Source organism: Lynx canadensis, chromosome B2 (genome assembly GCF_007474595.2).
Source record: "Lynx canadensis isolate LIC74 chromosome B2, mLynCan4.pri.v2, whole genome shotgun sequence".
NCBI classification, from domain to species: Eukaryota; Metazoa; Chordata; class Mammalia; order Carnivora; family Felidae; genus Lynx; species Lynx canadensis.
This window is the reverse complement of record NC_044307.1, coordinates 111,597,552-111,616,813: the sequence shown is the minus strand read 5'-3', so window position 1 is coordinate 111,616,813 and position 19,262 is coordinate 111,597,552. Positions and strand designations below refer to the sequence as shown.

General features: G+C 33.7%; 1 protein-coding gene across 1 annotated transcript in view; it reads left to right on the top strand.

Moving 5' to 3' along the window:
* TRDN (triadin) overlaps positions 1 to 19,262 on the top strand; it is a 398,565-nt gene that overhangs the window by 347,150 nt on the left and 32,153 nt on the right. Inside the window, 11 exon segments of the mRNA XM_030316258.1 lie at positions 579 to 605; positions 1,098 to 1,127; positions 6,690 to 6,730; positions 8,326 to 8,359; positions 10,167 to 10,217; positions 11,564 to 11,581; positions 13,588 to 13,632; positions 15,666 to 15,686; positions 17,418 to 17,444; positions 18,214 to 18,252; positions 18,624 to 18,659. Of these exon segments, the coding sequence (XP_030172118.1) occupies positions 579 to 605; positions 1,098 to 1,127; positions 6,690 to 6,730; positions 8,326 to 8,359; positions 10,167 to 10,217; positions 11,564 to 11,581; positions 13,588 to 13,632; positions 15,666 to 15,686; positions 17,418 to 17,444; positions 18,214 to 18,252; positions 18,624 to 18,659 (369 nt within the window).

Sequence of the window (19,262 nt, the reverse complement as noted above, 5' to 3'; positions counted from 1 at the left end):
ACTGTAGAGTTGTGCAGAGATCATATGGCCCAAAGCCAAAAATATATACTACCTGATCTTTCATAGAAAACTTGTCAATCCTTACACTAGGGATCCAATATGCAATAAAAGCCTATAATGTATTTTTAGTCATTTGGAGTTCCAAATTCAGTAGCAGTCATTTTTAATGTATTATACTAGGACAGATAACATGAATAGTATTAATGGAAATGAAAACAATAAGTCTAATTTTTTTTTATTTTCAACAATAAAGGGTTAAATGAAAGTAATTTCTCAAAATAAAATTATGTGCTCTATCTTAATATTAGACTAAAAAGTTAACACTGATAACAAAATTTGTGAGCAAATTATTTTTAATGGTGCAATGAAATTAAAGTTTCATTACTTAAAAATAATTTTTTCAATTAGTGATTTTGTGTGGATAGTAAATTACATATCCTGTAGAATTTTAAAAAAGAACAATAGTTGGAGTATGTAGTTTTATTTAGATTTCAAATATGTAATATTCTATCACATTTGAGGTCAATTCAATAACAATTGAATGACTCATTCTCTAACAATTTTTAAACTTTTTCTAGGCAAAGAAGTCAAGCCTAAGCCTCCACGTATGTCATGTGCATGCCAAAAAATAAATAAATGAAACAAATCTTAAACATATGCTTTTACTCATCCTCTGACTTCATAGTTGAGTAGTTTGCTTAAAATCAAAGGCTTAACTACTTTGTGTAGACAATGTGCTTAATATCCTTGTATTTCTAATATCCTTTGTATTTTTAATATCCTCTGTGTTTCTGAGAATATGCTATGCTAAAATTTTCTCTCATCCTTTGTTCACTGAAGATACAAAGCAATACCTTTTGTTAACTTCTCATAAAAATCTCAGTTCACATTTTCATTCTGTCTTAAAATAATTCATGCTGTGATTGATAATAAGGAACCTTTATTTGTCTGTTTGTATCAATTCGCTGCATTCATAAAAAGAAGAAAACTAATATGGCAGATTAAAAAACAATGAATAATATGTAAAAGAAATATGTCTAAGTACAGGAAATAAATATCTTTGTATAATCATCATTATTAATCTTCTATATTTTTAGAGCCACAAGTAAAAAAAGAAGAGAAACCAGGTATGTATATTTTATATATAGACTCATACTTGCATTCCATATTTATAAAGAATATCATATTACTCCTTTGCTAATGTGTCCTAGTGCAAATATTATACAAAAATGTTATCTTTCATTAACTCTTTAAAATAAGACAAACAGGGGCGCCTGGGTGGCTCAGTCAGTTAAGCAGCCAACTTTGGCTCAGGTCATGATCTCGCGGGCCGTGAGTTTGAGCCCTGCATCGGGCTCTGTGCTGACAGCTCAGAGCCTGGAGCCTGTTTCAGATTCTGTGTCTCCCTCTCTCTGACCCTCCCACGTTCATGCTCTGTCTCTCTCTGTCTCAAAAATAAATAAACGTTAAAAAAAAAAAGTTAAAAAAAATAGTAAAATAAAATAAAATAAAATAAAATAAGACAAACATAAAGCATATTTATCTATTCCACCACTTCCTAGAAAAGATTGTACTTATAATGGAGAAAGTGCTGAGAAATTGATATGGTTTAATTAATTAATTAATTAAATTAATAAATAATTTTATTTATTATTTATTATTATATAAATAATATATAAATTTTATAATTTATATATTTAGATATATAAATATAATACATTATTTATAAATTATATAAATTATATAAATAATAAATAAATAAATTATTAAATTAAATTAATTAATTAAGTAATTAATTTATTCTCAAGTTAGCTAACATACAATGTAGTCTTGGGCTTCAGGAGTAGATTTCATGATTCATACAACACCCAGTGCTCATCCAACAAGTACCCTCCTCAATGCCCATCACCCATTTTCCTCACCCTCCCAACCCCTTACCCTCATCAACTTCAGTTTGTTCTGTATTTAAGAGTCCCTATGGTTGCCTCCTCTCTGTTTTATCTTATTTTGCTTTCTTTCCCCTATGGTCATCTGTTAAGTTTCTCAAATTCCACATAGGAGTGAAATCATATGATATCTGTCTTTCTCTGACTGCCTTATTTTGCTTACCATAATACCCTCCAGTTCCATCCACATTGTTGCAAATGGCAAGATTTCATTCTTTTTTGTTGCCAAGTAGTATTCCATACAATATCCATTATATATATATTTTAGATCTATCTATATATAGAGAGAGAGAGAGACAGAGACAGAGACAGAGAGACAGAGAGACAGAGAGAGCTCATATTCTTTATCCATTTATCAGTTGGTGGACATTTGGGTTCTTTACATAATTTGGCTGTTGTTGATAGTGCTGCTATAAACATTGGGGTTTGAATCAGCACTCATGTATCCTTTGGATAAATTCTTATTAGTGCAATTGCTGGGTCATAGGGTAATCCTATTTTTAATTTTTTGAGGAACCTCCACACTGTAGAGTGGCTGCACTAGTTTGCATTCGCACCAGCAGAAGAAACAATTGACTAATTGAGTCAATTACAAAACCCCTATTTTTGCTGTTTATTATAGGACACAGACATCCTGCCAGAAAGACAGCTCCCCTCGCTCTTCTAAGTCCGATGAATATTTCTGAGGGCTACAGTAAGCAGCAGACTTTTTATAAAGAATACACAGCAATCTGATTCTCAAAACAATTAAAACTTTTGTTCATGTTTGCCAACTATTAGTGTTATAGGGCTGCTGTAATAAAATACCACAAACTAAGTATCTTAGTACAGCAGAAATTTATTTTCTCACAGTTCTGGAAGGTAGAGGTCTGAAATCAAGGTGTAATCAGGGCCATGCTTCCCTTGAACCCAGAAGGACCTTTTCTTGCTTCTCCTGGCTTCTGGTGTTTGTGAGCAATGCTTGGTGTTCCTTGGCTTGAAGTTGCATTATTCCAATCTGAGCCTGTGTCATCCCATGGGCATCTTCTTCCTTTGTGTCTTTATCTCTGTTTTTTCTCCTCTTCTTGTAAGGACACCAGACATATTAGATTAAGGAGCCACCATACTCCCATAGAACTACATCTTCACTAATTACACCTGTAAAGACCCTATTTCCAAGTAAGGTCACATTATGAGGTACTGGGGGTTGGGACTTCAGCCTATCTTTTGGGGGAGCACAATTCAACCCATAAAGGCCAATCTTCTTACCCCCCCAAAATGCATGTCCTTCAGATGTAGCAAAATACATTCACCTCATTCCAACATCCGTAAAAGTCACAACCATTTTAGCAACAACTAAGTCCAAAATTCATCAATCCAAAGTCCCAAATCTCATTATCTTAAGCATTTATGGGTGAAACCCAGGGTATGATTCTTCTCACAGAAAATTTATCTCCATCTGTGAAAACAGAAGACAAATTATCTGCCTCCAAAATAAAATAGTGGAACAGACTAAGATAGAAATTCCCATTTCAAAAGGGAAAAAACTAAAAGGAAAAGAAGGGGTTATGCATCCCAAATAAATCCAAATCATAGCAGGAAAAATTCCATTAGATGTCAGGATCTGATATCTTCTTTGACTGAGTACTGTGTCCTCTAGGCCTGCTTGGGTGCTAGCTCTGCCATTCTATAGAGCCCCCCAGCTGGCAACCCTGCCCTCTCTACCCAAGGAGTTCCCATCAGCCCAGGTCTTTGAATCCATGGCTCTTCTCTTAGAGTTGTTTTTATCTGTGTGTCCATTCCTGTCCAGGCCAGAATTGTTTTTACTTGTATAGAATTCTCACAAACGTGACCAGTTCTGCATTCAATTCATGAGGGTCCATGTCACTGGACAAAGAGTGTCCTCTGCAGATCTTTCCTCATAACTACATCTCTGTTCCTACCTTCTGCTAAGGTGGGTAGATTTGGACCTGGCAGGTTTGTCTGGCCACTCTCTTTGCTCTGTATCCAGGGCACACTATCTCGGTAGGTTGAGAATTTTCCATATCATCAAATGCTGGTTCTTTTTGATTAACAATTCACTCCTCAATTTATCTTCTCTCACATTTTATTATGTGCAGCAAGGAGAAATAGGGCTGCCCCTTCCACACTTTAATTGAATTTCTTCAGCTAAACCATGTTCTTCACTTATAAATTCTACCTCTGTTACTTAAACCCTAGTTTGGCTGCTCACTGCTTGAAAGCCAACACAGATGTTCTTTGGAAAGGAAGGGTTGCTTCATTTAACCTTGAACTGACGTCCAAAGACCATCTCCCAGGTTCCCAGTTAGGAGTGGGGATTTTTAAAGGGGAGATTCAGGTAGGAGATTACATACATATTAGTGAAAGGGGTGGGGAACTTATGATTATTCATGAGGAATGCTGGAGCATGTGAACCAGGCAAACATATATGTAACATCCATCTTATGTTCACTCTGGGGTGGGGACTTAACACCAGAATAAGACAAAATTCAGCCCCTGACGTCAGGAGGTTACCTTAGGACAAGAAGAAGGGGCTATGGACATGCTCTGAGAGCTGCTTTAACCTGGATGGGGTCTTAGGCTTGTTTTCTCAGGTAAGGAATTCAGAGCCTTGTTTGTTCATAGGTGAGAATCATGTAAGTTGACCTTGAGTCCAGACGTCTGTGGAGACAGCTAGTGTATTTGTTAGTGGAGTCTGAAAAGACACAATAGCTAACTAGAAGGAAACCGTTCTCTTGAAAAACAAACTTTAAACCTTCTCCTAGTTTCAACTTCATTAACCCCAGGGGGCACAGTTTCACTTACTCTATCTGAGGAACACAATTCAGCCAAGCTGTCTGCCATTTTATATCAAAGATCACCCCTGAAGTATATCCAATAGCATGTTCCTCATTTCCTTCTGGGACCTTACCAGGAGCACATTTAACGTTCCTATTTCTAGAAACATTTTGTTGATATATGTATTTGATGATGATATACATATTTTCTAAATATGTATAATTCTAAGTCCTCAGCGAATAGACTCTAATGTTGGTATTTCTGCCATATCCTTTCGAGGCAATCTAGGCTTTTTTTTTTTTTAATCAAGTGTCTCAAAAATCTTCCAGCCTCGGGGCGCCTGGGTGGCGCAGTCGGTTAAGCGTCCGACTTCAGCCAGGTCACGATCTCGCGGTCCGGGAGTTCGAGCCCCGCGTCAGGCTCTGGGCTGATGGCTCAGAGCCTGGAGCCTGTTTCCGATTCTGTGTCTCCCTCTCTCTCTGCCCCTCCCCCGGGTCATGCTCTGTCTCTCTCTGTCCCAAAAAAAAATAAACGTTGGAAAAAAAAAAAAAATTAAAAAAAAAAAAAATCTTCCAGCCTCTTCTCATCAGCCAATTCCAAAACCACTTTCATATTTATATGTATTTGTGACAGCAGCACCTGATCTCCTGGTACCAAAATCTGGAATAAAGTATCACAAACTGGATAGCTTAAAACAACAAAAATTTACTCTCTCACAGATCTAGAGGCTTGAAGTCCAAAGTCGAGATTTCAGCAGAGCATGTTCTCTTTGAAACATGTAGAGGAGAATTTTCCTTGTTTCTTCTTCTAGCTTTTGATGTTGTGAGCAGTCCTGGTTCCTTGGCTTATAGATCCATCACTCTAAGCTCTGCCTCCACCATTACATAGCCTTCTTCTCCCTGTGTCTCCTTTGGTGTCTCTTATCCTCTCCTTATAAGGACACCTGTCAGATTGGATTAAGGACCCACCTTATTCCAGTATGACCTCATCTTAACTTAACCAATCATATCTGCAACAATTCTATTTCCAAATAATGTCACATTCTGATATATGGCAGATTAGGACTTCAACATATCTTTTGTGGGGTACAATTCAAACCATAACTCTGTTTGTCTAAATTTCTAAATCACATAAGAACTTAATTAGATATATTTCAAAGATACTCTTCCTATTCCGCCATCAAATCATTTACCTTATACTGACATTGAAACTATACTCCACAATAATCATCTTGAGAAAACAGATTTTTCGAATTGAAATCAATCAGCAGTAGCAGCAACTTAATGACAGATAAGTACATGGCATGATATTAACTACTTACTGTGTGTTTAATAGTCCAGCTCTGGGGTGCCTGGGTTACTCAGTTTGCTAAGCATCTGACCTTTTTTTTTTTAATGTTTATTTATTTGTTTTTGAGAGACAGAGAGAGAACACGAGTGGGGGAAGGAGCAGAGAGAGAAGGAGACACAGAATCCAAAGCAGGCTCCAGGCTTTGAGCTGTCAGCACAGAGCCCGACGTGGGGCTCCAACCCACAAGCGGTGAGATCATGACCTGACCAAGTTGGACACTAACCAACTGAGCCACCCAGGTGCCCCAAGCATCTGACTCTTGATTTCAGCTCAGGTCATGATCCCCTGGTCGGTGGGGTCAAGCCCTGTGTCAGGCTCTGCACTGACAATGTGAAGTCTGCTTGGGATCTCTCTCTCTTCCTCTCTTTCTGCCCCTCTCCTGTTCATACACACTACACTCTCTGTCTTTCTCTCTCTCTCCTCTCTCTCTCTCTCAAAATTAATAAATAAACTTAAAAAATAGTCCAGCACTAACAAACTAGCAGGAAACTGAAATCATTTTTAGAAAATTCTGCCTTTTAATAATGGTAAACAGAATAAAATAATTTCTAAAAATGAATTTGTGCTCTAGTTTATTTTTCAGATTTTAAAATTTCTGCTTTTTGTTTCCTTTAGAGTCACAAGTAAAAAAGGAACAAAACAGGTAAAAAATATTGGTATTCTTAAATAGATACAAATCTGATATTGCCTTCATCTTAGAACTAAAAGAGGCTTACCACCCACCAATGGAGATTTACAGGGTTGTCCCGGAGGCCTTATTGTTTTCTTACTCTGTTGCTCAGTATGGTTTTATATCACTGGATTACGCTGAGAAGGGGGATATTCTGTAGGCAAAACACCTAGAATAGGCTTTAAATGGACCACAGCAGATACTCTAGTTTCAGGAGAGATGTCTGGGAGTCCTTCACCCTAGTATTATCATATTTAATTGTAGGTTTTTTCCAATGACATAGCAGTGACCAAAATCACAGACTACTGGGATTTGAAGAGAAAATGACAAAAATTATTAAACCCCTGTTAGGAGCTAAGGAACAGCTTAGGACTTTTATTTCATTATAATGCTGTGAGGACACATGGAACATGACAATTATTATTCATATTTAATGTGTGTGGAAACTGCTCAATAGACTCCACTCAGAAAATAATTTATTTTTCCAAGGTTTTCCAGCTAATAAATGTTGGAGCTAGGATTCTGCCCATGTCGGATTAACTCAAAACTCTGGGTGCTTCCACTAAGAAATTGTCCCAGACTAATGATTATTTTATGAAGAGGTAACATTGACCTAAAACCAGAGTGACCTTTCCAAGTTTACATTGCTATTTAGTGTTTAAGTCCTAGCTCTGGTACCAACTAACCACTGACCTGAGGCAAGTTAAAAAAAAAACCCTCAGGCTCCATGGAAGCTATTTCTTCACTATAAAAAATTGCATAGCAAGCTTCCTCAATGTCAACAAATTCAAGAATCCAAGTTTAAATGTACATACAACACTATATTACCCTTTAATTCTCACCAAAACTTACCTAGCAACTGATCAGAAGCTTGATTCCTAATTGCTCTTATAAATAATATATTGTTAACGTATCAAGGCTTATGAATGCCTAAATACTGTCTTATGATTTATTTTTTGACTGTATTTTTTTTTGCTGCAATTCAATGTTAGCAGATGGAAACATTTTGCATTTTCCTTTGTTTTTAAACTGGAACCATTGGAAACTTCTAGTTAGGGCCCAATGCCATTTCAAACTTTATTTATTATTGGAAAATAACACAATTTTGCAGGTAATTTAATGATTCTGTTTTTTTATATATAAATGTTTCCTTTAGAACTTCATCTGAAAAAAACTCAAATACATAGGACATGTATTAATTTTATCTATAATGCTTACATAGAATTTTGACAAGAAAAATTTTAAATATTTCCAGTAATATGCGTTTGCTATCTATGCTTTCGTATTTATGCTTTGTTACAACTTATCCTTTATAAAATATAAGTACTTAAATGTAAATAAGAATTCTTGTTATATTGTTTTCATGCAACCAAAACCATTAAATTTTTCACTTAAAATGGACATGAAAACTTAGAAACAGTTTTTTTCTGTGTGGACATATTTCCGACATGTGTTCTGTTATTTTCTGCTAACAAATCACTGGCCTATGGAACAGAGAAAAAAATCACCGTATGTTAATTTAATAAAGCTTCTAAACATCTGAAAAGATTTTATTTTTATTATTTTCAGAACAAGACAGAGGCAAAACCGGAAAAGACTGTTTCTCATGGTAAACAGGTATTTTGCAGGTGGTGTCTATAGTATAAAATTGTCTCTCCATGTCTGGTTTCAGCAGAATGAAGAGTCTCATGTCAAATCTAAAGTTTTTTAGGGACGATTCAAGTCTTAAGTCACCCAACTTCTAGAACATCTCCAATTTTAGTCATCCTCCACCATAGTTTTTGAACTGAGGACTTGACGTGTAACAGTAACTACACAGTCTACTCCTTCTCATCAGATACTTAGCTAAGATCATCACCTCCAGCACTGAGGTGAATGGCTCCATGGTTTACTTCTGTTCTGCATGGGACAAGACGTCCTTGGGAAACTTACAATTCAGAACGGCTCATTCAAACGTGACATCTTACATTTCAAAACCCCAAGAAAAGGAAATCAACATTTCTCCCTGTTTCCTCTCCTTCCTTCCTCCGTCTTTGCCTCACTTTCTTTTTTTCAACCCTGATCTTACATTTTGGAGAAAGTAGAGGTAAGCCAGTGTGTTCTGCTCAAAAAGCGAAGATACAGAATTTACCAAAACAAATGTATTAATTGTTTTTTATTTAAGACTAAAAACTTTTAAGTTTTCATTTATGCTAATTAAATATGACTTTAATTTTGAGGCAGTCCCAAGCCTCAGTTATTGTCCTTCATTCCAGGCTGAATTGTTTACCCGAAGTTGTAAATGGGGTTAGGCCAGAATCTTTAATAAGGTAAAAGCATACTTTCTGTAAGCATATCTTAGGAAACATTTTCCTTATACTTCTAAAATTTTTACTTCAGGAAAACTGTTTACAATGGGTTTGAGTCCATTTGCTTTCATTTGCTCATGCTTTAAAATACATGACACACCAACAAAAGAAGCTATAGGAGTAGAAAAAGCAGAGCTGTAGTGTGAGGAACCAAGAATAACCGTCTATATTGACATAATCAGAAACTTAGAACCTCCTCATTTAATGAATAATAAAATCTTGCTATTTTCTTGACTGTCCCAAATGTCAGTCATTTTGAGCTGAAATACAAAGAGTGAGAGAGTTTAGTCTCCAAGTATACAGCAAGCACACTGTCCTCCAGCCACACCTTTCTTTTATTTTAGTGATAATATCCGTATTCTAAATTCTGCTTCCCAGGGAAACGTTCTAATTGATTAATTCCCACTGCTGAATTATTGAAAAGTTTCATTTTACATAGGATCATTTTAATAATCTCTCTACACCGATCCAAGTCTCTTTGGTTATGTCTATAAAAACATAGAGAACAGAAGACATCCCATAAATGTACCACTTTGCCCTTCCCCAGCTTTGCACGATAAAACACACACACACACACACACACACACACAAAACAAAAACAAAAACAAAACCCTTGGGTCCCTAGGCTAATCCTGGGTTCCCAGGGAGGTATTTTGCACTAGAGAAATTAAAAAATGCTTCTTCCTGTTCCAGTTCAATTATTAAAAAAGTATATGTGCTTTTTATTAAAAACAAAACAGAACAAAACAAAACAACCCCTGCATAGATAAATACAGTGAAATACAGTGAAGGGAAGGCATAGGATGTATATTGGCAGGTTAGGGGACGATTCCAATTAGGAAAACTTTTTTGGTAGGATAGCTGCAAAGGATGTCTGCAGCTGGACACATTTTCTTTGTGCTCCATCCAATTTGAATAGAAGATATAGCTTGCTGTGTTTTTGGAAAAACAGCTAACTTTTTCTCAGTATTGGTGTTATTTCAAAGAGAATACAAAATATCAAAGTTGACTTATGTCACTGTTTTATAGTAATGTATTTAAATTTCCTACTTGTGTTAAAATTTTTTCCTATCACAGAAGAAAAAGTTGTCAAGCAGGTAAAAGCTACTACAATAGAAAAACCAGGTAAGATATTTCATATTTTTCTTCTGTGTATCAGCTTTATGTTACATGGGTACACACACACACACACACACACACACATTTTCACTGAAGTGTATAGTTTCAGTGCCATAAATTTTGAGATTTTGAATTCTTATAAATCACTAAAATATATACTCAATAAATTAACCGTGGAAAACTAAAGAGATATAATTTAATTTTTAAGTGTGCTTGATCTAAGCTTGCATATAACTCATAAAGTAATCCAAGTAATACATTGATTACCATATACTATTAGGTGTTTAATCTTATTTCATTTTAATTTATTTTTAAGTTTATTTATTTATTTTGAAAGAGACAGAGACAGCACACAAGCAGGGGAGGGACAGAGAGAGGGAAAAAGAAAGGATCCCAAGCAGGCTCCACACTGGCAGTACAGAGCCTGACGCCGGGCTCAAATTCATGAAACTGTGAAATCATGACCTGAGTTGAAACTAAGAGTTGGATGATTAAGTGACTGAACCACCCAGACACGCCAGACACGCCAGAGCATATAATATTAAAATAGTTCATCTCTCAGTATTTCCTGTGAGGAGAAAAAAAGGAACATACACACTTCTCCCATTCTGAAGTTCTTTCCTAGAGGGATGAATAAAATGGAGTCTTCATCTCACCTGACATCCTAAACCATTGAATCTTTTCCATTGAATTCCAACATTGAAATTCTACCCACCTGGACAACTGACAGAATAGAGTCCCATTTCTTACAAAAAAAAATCATTTCAAAGGAAAAAGTCTGTGAAGTAATTTTTTCATTTTAACTGAGAGAATCATGATAATCAGGATTTAAATACAGTTTCTCAGTGGAAAATATAATAGAATTCAGGAAAGAACTAATTATTTATATAATTATATACTATTAACACATGAGGAAAAAAAAGAAACCTTATGAGGCCATTTACACATGACCTCATATGTCCTTTGTACTCTATTACAGCCATTGTCAAAGCTCATAATTTCAGCTAATGTTCCTCTAATGTGCCCCCTAAGGTGTTAATGTGGCCCCATGAGTATTTCATTCAGTTATATGGGTATTTAGAGATTATCAAGAAGCTAGCCCAATGTACTTGTGTGCCAAATATAGAGACTGCTTTAAACTTTGCATACATTCTGTGTGTCATAAATTTTCAGAAAGCAGTGTAATTGATATATTTGCTGACAGTGAAAGGATAGTGCTCAGAGAGAATGGAATAGCTTAATATAAGAAGAGAGTCTAAAACTAAGAAGAAATAAACACAGATGCTAAAGAGTTATTTTTTCAAAGGTTTGCACTCATCAATATGCCGTTTACTTTTCTCCACTCTTTACAGTCAAGCTCAAACCAACAAGTAAGAGATGAAAAGAATAAAATCTGAAAACTAATGCTTGGCTATTTTAATTTTAACACTTTGCTTGTTTTTTCTTTAATTGTTAATGTTGGTGTTGCCTAAGTCTAAATTACCTGTTATAGATGACAAAATAAGGTTTTGCAATAGCTTTGATTTAACATCTTTGCCTTTCCCTAGTAATTAATACTTTGCTATAATTATCCAGAAGAAATCTCTGGAAGTTGTATCACCATTACTAATACTAAAAGAGCGATTCCTTATAGGCTATAAAATACCACTAAGAAGCTAGAGTAAACAGGCAATCCTTCAAACACACACAGTGAATAACAAAGGAAAATAAAATGATACACAATTATCAGTGTTATGAACCACATATTGATTTTGATTTGTTTGTTTTAAGTAGCATTAATTATATTGTAGGTAGACTTGGCTTTTTCAAAATCCATGAGATTGTAATCATATTACCATTTGTTTATTAAAATCATGAACTTTTCTTAGGAGTGTGAACTTAAAAGATCATTCATTTTACTGCTCAGGAATGATACAGAGATTACAGTGACAGAGAGTTTAATAGGTGACTATTAGGCTCAGAAGGGCAATAGGCTCCTTGTCACATAGATAGTAAATAAGTCCAAAATTGTCTCCAAGTTTTGATCTGGGTCCTTGAATGTCATGTATATGAAACAACTTCAATGAAAGCATGATTGGCTGTTGCTCAAATATGCTCCGGATCCTATATCAAAAAAAGGATTGACCCCATCTCGAGATGAATTGGGTGAGATCAATTAGGAGACCATATGGGTGGTTTCAGGAGATAATATGCAAATATGTGTAGCCTAATAGAACATATTCACATCCTGGAACCTGTTGCATATGTTTTGAATATGCATTTTTATATGATTATTATTACTGTAATCCATTATACTTTTGTAGTTGCCTTTATTATGACAGTTTAAGAAGTTGAATATCAGCTTTTCAATTTTATTTTATTTTGCATGCTTATTTAATATTAACATTTATGCAAATTAAGTTCATGAAAGTGTATTCTTAAATGCTATCAATCTCTAATTTACAAATATCCAGTTTAGTCTTATGACAACATAGGTTCTGCATCTTCCCACATACTTCACTGCTGGTGCATGACGTTGGGGAAACATAGTAGTACTTTTAGAATCTCCAAATTCAGGAGTGAGTGAAGAAAAAGACAGATAAACATCAGTAACAGCTCAGGAGGACTAACCCAGGGTGATTAGAAAGAACTAACACTTGGCAATGATCCAAATATCCTCAACTCCATTCAATGTATCCTACCCATAATGGCTTCATTTGAAATTCCACTTTTGATGAAGGAGAGAGATCTATTTTTTTTAATTTCAAATATTTTTCATGGGACTAAGAGAGATACCAATTACACATTTGATTCCATTTGTCATGTCCTCGAATTAACAGATTCATCTGTGAGAGTTCTAACTGGACCTGGAAAGAGAAAGAGGTCCAGGAAAACAAAAATACAAAATGTGGTACTTTCTGGCATAGGGTGGGTCTAGGTTCAATTTTCAACAATAAAATAATGTCCAGCACAAATTACTTCTGATCTGGCAAGAAAGGAACTAGAAGGAGTCAGAGAGGTACAAAGGGGAGCTTGTAAAATGCCAAAGAGAAATGTCATCTGCTTTAAAGTATCCCTAAGGAATGACTCTACCTTTAGCAGAGAAAGAAAAATCCTCTTTTATTCTCCTTTTGTCGTAGTCTAGCCTCTTCTTCCTATACCACGTGGCCTCAAGAGGGCTAGTACCTTTGTATCTAACAGGTTGCCCTGAGAATGAACCTGACTGTGTTTATAATGCGTTTCTATGACAATATGCTTTCTGAGTTCCAGCGTGCAAATGACTTTGAGGGCATGCTTCCCATATAAACTGAGGACCACTTGTAAACACATAAATAAGAAATGCTTGCTACACAAACAATCCACAGATTGCCAATTAATTTTTAATTTCTTTTTCTAGAAAAAGCTGAACATCAAGAAAAAGAATCTCCATCTATAAAAACAGGTGTTTTTACATTCTGTCTTAATTGCCTCTTTGTATTAAATTCAAAAATTAAAACAAAGCCTACAACTGTTTTTCATTTTGTCCTGGTAATTTTAGGTCTTGTGGTTTTGCAGCAAAATCTAGTTTATCTGATATAGATAAGCTGGCAATCATACATTTTGCTGAGTATTATAACCAGTATGTATAGGATTGCCAAACATACTGGTTATAATACAGCAGTATATTTGGTTTCATGTTTTTTTTTAAATTCTAGTTATGTAACATATAGCATAATATTGGTTGCAGGATTAGAATTTGGTGATTCATCACTTACATATAACATCCAATGCTCATCCCAAGAAATGCCCTCCTTAATACCCATCACTCATTTAGTCCACTCCCTGTCCACCTCCCCTCCAGTAGCCCTCAGCTTGTTCTCTATAGTTAAGAGTTTCTTATGGTTATAATACAGCACTATTAACAAAATAGTATTTGATTTCATGATTCACAAGCACCTTTCACTGTTGTCAATATCAATGTCATGTGTCATACTGATTAAGTCAATTCACTGCTGATAGTATTGTAAAATAACTTGCCAAATGGCACAAATTACATTTTACTGAAAACTAATCATGAATTTCAGCTTGATATATTTTCTTAAATATAAAATATAATTGCTAGCTTATATTTAAAAAGATACTACTCAAATTTTAAAACTATAATAGTTGGCATGGTTCAAACACGAAGGCATACACTATAGGAGACTAATTGTGAAAATATACCTCCTTCTCCTCTCTTTTTCCTTATTCTACCAGTTCCTATTCCAAAATATCCAATAGGTAATGACTGTTATTTCTTATTGTCTTCTTCTAGCAACATACATACATAGCATATACACTAATATACATATACATACATGCTTATATAAAATAAATATATATCCCCACTTTTATTTTTACACAAATTATGATACTCTATAAGTTACCATGTCCCAGATTTTTCTATTTAAGAATGTTTTGAAAAGTTGAATTTGAAATGTAAAAATTAATTCAAATTTTGAAATTTTAAATTTGAAATGAATTTTACATTTCAAATTTGAAAATTTGAATGTATTTTGAAAATAATAGTATTCTATTAGATAGTTGTATAGTTAACTAATCTCTGTTTGGTATGTTTAGGTTGTCTAACAAGATTTCTATAATGATACAAAATAATATCTATATCTATATCTATATCTATATCTATATCTATATCTATATCTATATATCTACCAGTCTAGTTTTGTTACTTTACCTTTGGAGTAAAATTTCTTAAAGTGTTTTAGTGAAATGGTATATACAATGTAATTTTTATAGATAATTCTAATTGTTCTCTGATATAAGTTGTATCAATTTATATTCCCACAGTTAATGAATTAGAATTAGTTGACCCAATTTTGAGTGATTTGAATTGTTCACAGTCATGACCACATGCTGTAAACTTTTTATAAATAAATCTATCTTTAGGTGTATGACTGCGTAATGTTTTTAGTTAACAGTTTCAGAAGACAAGGAATACTGGAGAAAGAGGTCATGTATTTGGATGGTATAGTTTTGTGGTTTTCATCTATCACTCATTTATTCCCCCTGAGATTTTATAAAATCAGTTTCTTCATTTAAAATGCTGTATTGGGGGACTTAGATAGTTAATATGAATTAAAGTTAACATGTATTCTGCAAAGATGATGGTGTAATGTGCATTTTATGCTATTTAGAAATAGTAAGGCATTCAAATTTTTGTGAGCATTCATATTGCATCAAATCAAACATGAGGTTTTATAGGGATAAAGAGAGACCAAGAGGATTCTGTATTTGAAAGCTGTACAATCTCTTCTACAGAGAATTCATTAGGAATATAACTTTAAAATTCCTCAAAAGGCATTTTCTATTGCTTATTTTAATATAAGTTTAGCCTATTCCTATTTTAACTCAGACAGAAATAAGAATATAAATGACTGATATTTTACCTATGGGTGGAAATTGACCACTGGTTTTCTTTTCTTCTTTACTTTTTAGACAAACCCAAACCAACTACAAGTAAGTGTAGAATGTTAAAATTAAAAATTTGCTATTTAATTATTTTAATTTTATAACCCTTGGAGTTTATATGCAGCAGAGAAAGGATGGTATGTTTTTTAAGGCGATAGTCATTATGCGATCACCTATGTAAATCTGGTGATTGACAAAGATTCTGATTGACAAAGAATAATGTGTATGTTGTGTTCACTTATCCTTGAACATGTCTTTATTGGGCACCTATTAGCACACTATACCAGGATATGTGAGAGAATGCCTACAATGTTTTCTGTTGTCATGCCTGTGTAATTAATACATTTACCATAATAATGCCTGTGTGGAAAATAGTGGTTGGCTCTCTTTTATGTACTTCCTTTTGTTTGTGAGGATGTATTGAGTAAACACAGTATGGAGATCTCTCTAATAGTTGCTTCTGAGTTCGGAAAATTTAGAACACATAATACCTGTCTCCAATTATTTAATTTTAAGCACATGAGCGTTTTATTATCTTACTTTTTGAAAGCCTGAAGGTGAATTGTTTTTAGTTTCAGAATCACTGTTTTATTTTGACATTCCAAGAAATAATACGAATATAACAGTTAATACAGTTTTGAAAATTTATGTTTTGTGTAATTTCATAAAAATGAAATTATTATGTATTAAATTATGACCCAGACTTTAACCTGGAGTAAAAATCTGTGCATTTCAATCTAGCAGCTATATCTAAAGTTTTGAAATGCCAAGGAATAGCTTGGTTCCTTAAAAGTATCATGACAGATTCCTTACAAATGCAGCAACAATTTTCTTATAAATGAATTTTATGTTAAAATATTAAATGTTGCCTTTGAGTTGGAGAAAATCTTTAGCACATCTAGTTTTTATTATTTCTATGGATATAAAGAGTATTGTAAAATCTAACAGTTGAAAGTCAAAACTAGAATGCTAATATATCACCATAATCCCTTGTAAATACTGTTTTGTTTATGACTCATTATTCATCTTTCATCTTCATTATTATAAAATATGTTAATCAATTTTTCTTGAATTTTTAATATAGCTTCCAGAAAAGTTATGGAAGACAAAATTAAATGTATCAGGTTTATAGAAAATGTTATCACTTTAAATGAATTGTGAGGAAAAATACATTTTAAAAACCTGCCATGTTATATTTTAAAATATTATTGGTCTATGAAATAGCTGAAAGAACGAAAAGAAAGGCTGGTTCTATATTATCATAAAGACAAGTAGCATTTTATTTCTTGTCTCACTACTCTGACAATAGTCACCATGAGCTGAATTTATTTCTGAGATGTTTTTCAGTCTCATCCCACGACCCCACCTATTACATTTAGTATAACTTCTTATATGTGTAGTGGCTTTATAAACATTCAATGAATAAATGCATGCATGTATGTATGAAGATCAAGTTAAAAGTTTGTGAAACAGAGCTGTATAATTTGTAATTAAGAAAACTAAGCAAAGGACTTCAAACTGATTCATTCTACTATATAGAATTAGACTGTTTTAGATTGGTCTGTAGAGTAGTTCTAATTTCAAAATAGATTTCTAGTTACAGTTTTCAGAGATATTAGTTACCAGTGTGTTTCTTTGCCATTTTAAGTATATGTGTTTATTGTCATTACCGGTGGAATTTAATAGGATATACCTGGAGGTAAAGCTCAGTTGTATGCTACTGAAATACAAAATTATTCTTTCCTTTCTTTTTCTATATATTCTTCTTTTTTTCTAAAGAAGAAACATCAGAAATCATAGAATCAGGTAAATATTTACTTTCCCAAAGGAGGTAACATAGATCAGTTGAAACAGATCTGTATGTAAATTTATCTTTATCTAGCTGTGTAACATTTAGGAAAATCCCTTACCCAGTTCAGCTTCCTGGTTTCCTCACCTATAAAACAGGCAAAATGACTTCCCAAAAGGCTTACAACAGTTAAGTATTAAATAAGAAACATATGCACCATTCCCACTACATAATTACTTGTCACTCATTACATATTGATTTTCTTCTCACTCTTGTCTGATAAATATAGTTGAAGAAAATCATCAATCAACCAAAAGTGTTTTGAAAAGCCTGTGTCCACTTTTGGTTTGGAGATAATTTGTGACTCTCATTGTTTTTAATCCATTGTTTTATTTATTGAGCACCCATAGCACCAGTCAAATACTCATTTCCTTAAGAAAACAGTTGAAAATTCAGATGTTTTTTCCTGTTGTTACTAGTTAACATTTAATAAATGAATGGCTTGCTTTAACTCTACTTCAAAGTACATTAAAAAAAAAGACAAAAAGAAAAAGGGAAGGGGCTCTGCCAGACAGGTGACTGAATACAAGCTAAATAAGCATAACAAAAATACCTATGTTCTCACGCATGGGAGGTACCCTCTTCCTTCACATCTTGCAAAAGCAGAGCCCTAACCCCCTACACTTATGGGATTAAGTCCTATCTCCAACTGTTTACTTCAAGATTGAGTAAGAAACTCATGTTTTTTAAACTGATAATTTCTTGTTATTATATTTTCCCTCCTAGGGAAGAAGAAAATTGAAAAACCTGAAAAAGAAAGTAAAGGTAAAGATGACATTTAAAGACATATGCACCAAATTAACAATAAAAGCACAGAAATAAAAAAACACAGAATTATATAAATTATGCCACTTAAAAGCAATTCATGAAAATGTGGGCAGCGATTTTAAAGCATATATCAGAATTACAATTCACTATAGGATTTTCCATGCAAGAGGTGTAGATATCACTTATTATTACATATGCAAAAAGAGAGAAATTTAGGTTATGCTATTTCTAAATTAATACCATAGAATTCTTTTCATATAATACCTGAAGTGTGAATATTAACTACACAAAATTTAATTCCAAACCTTAGGAAGACCTATGAATAAATGTGATATATGATTCAAAATTACCTTCATTTTTTTCTACAGAAAAAACAGAAATGAAACATCTTAAAGAAGAAAAAGGTAATTTTTTAAAAGATTGAAAAGTGAAATGCAAAGCCCTGAAGCAAAAATATTTGAGTTGAGGATTATTTATATCACTTTAAAATAAAACTTTTATTTGTGTACATGATGAGAGCTAAGGTCATTTAAAAAAGAAATGTGGAAAATAATCAGTGGATATGTGGTAACGGCCATGGCAAAGGAACAGTGGATGGCAGGCCAGTCCCAACAAATATGTGTTGCACCATCGGTGAGCAACAAGTCTAGAAGCTGCATCACAAAGTTGCTATTTTTCTTAACATTGGGTGTATTTATTTGTAAACGATAAAAGATAATATGATAATCACTGATTTTCAATGCAGGTATCTGAAAAAACTTGCAAAGACCTTAATTACCAGAGAAATATTCTATTGGATCAAGAAGAAAGCATTCTTAGACATATAGAAAACATTGTTAATTATGAAGGAAGACAGATGTTTTCTTTTGTTTTTTAGTTTATCCTCAATTTCAGTTACTCAGGATGACCAATTGTTCACAGATTCTAGTTAGTTTAAATACTGTAATCAGTGCAATCATGTTATATCCCTGTTTATGCAAACAAAACAATCTCTACTGGTGACGTTT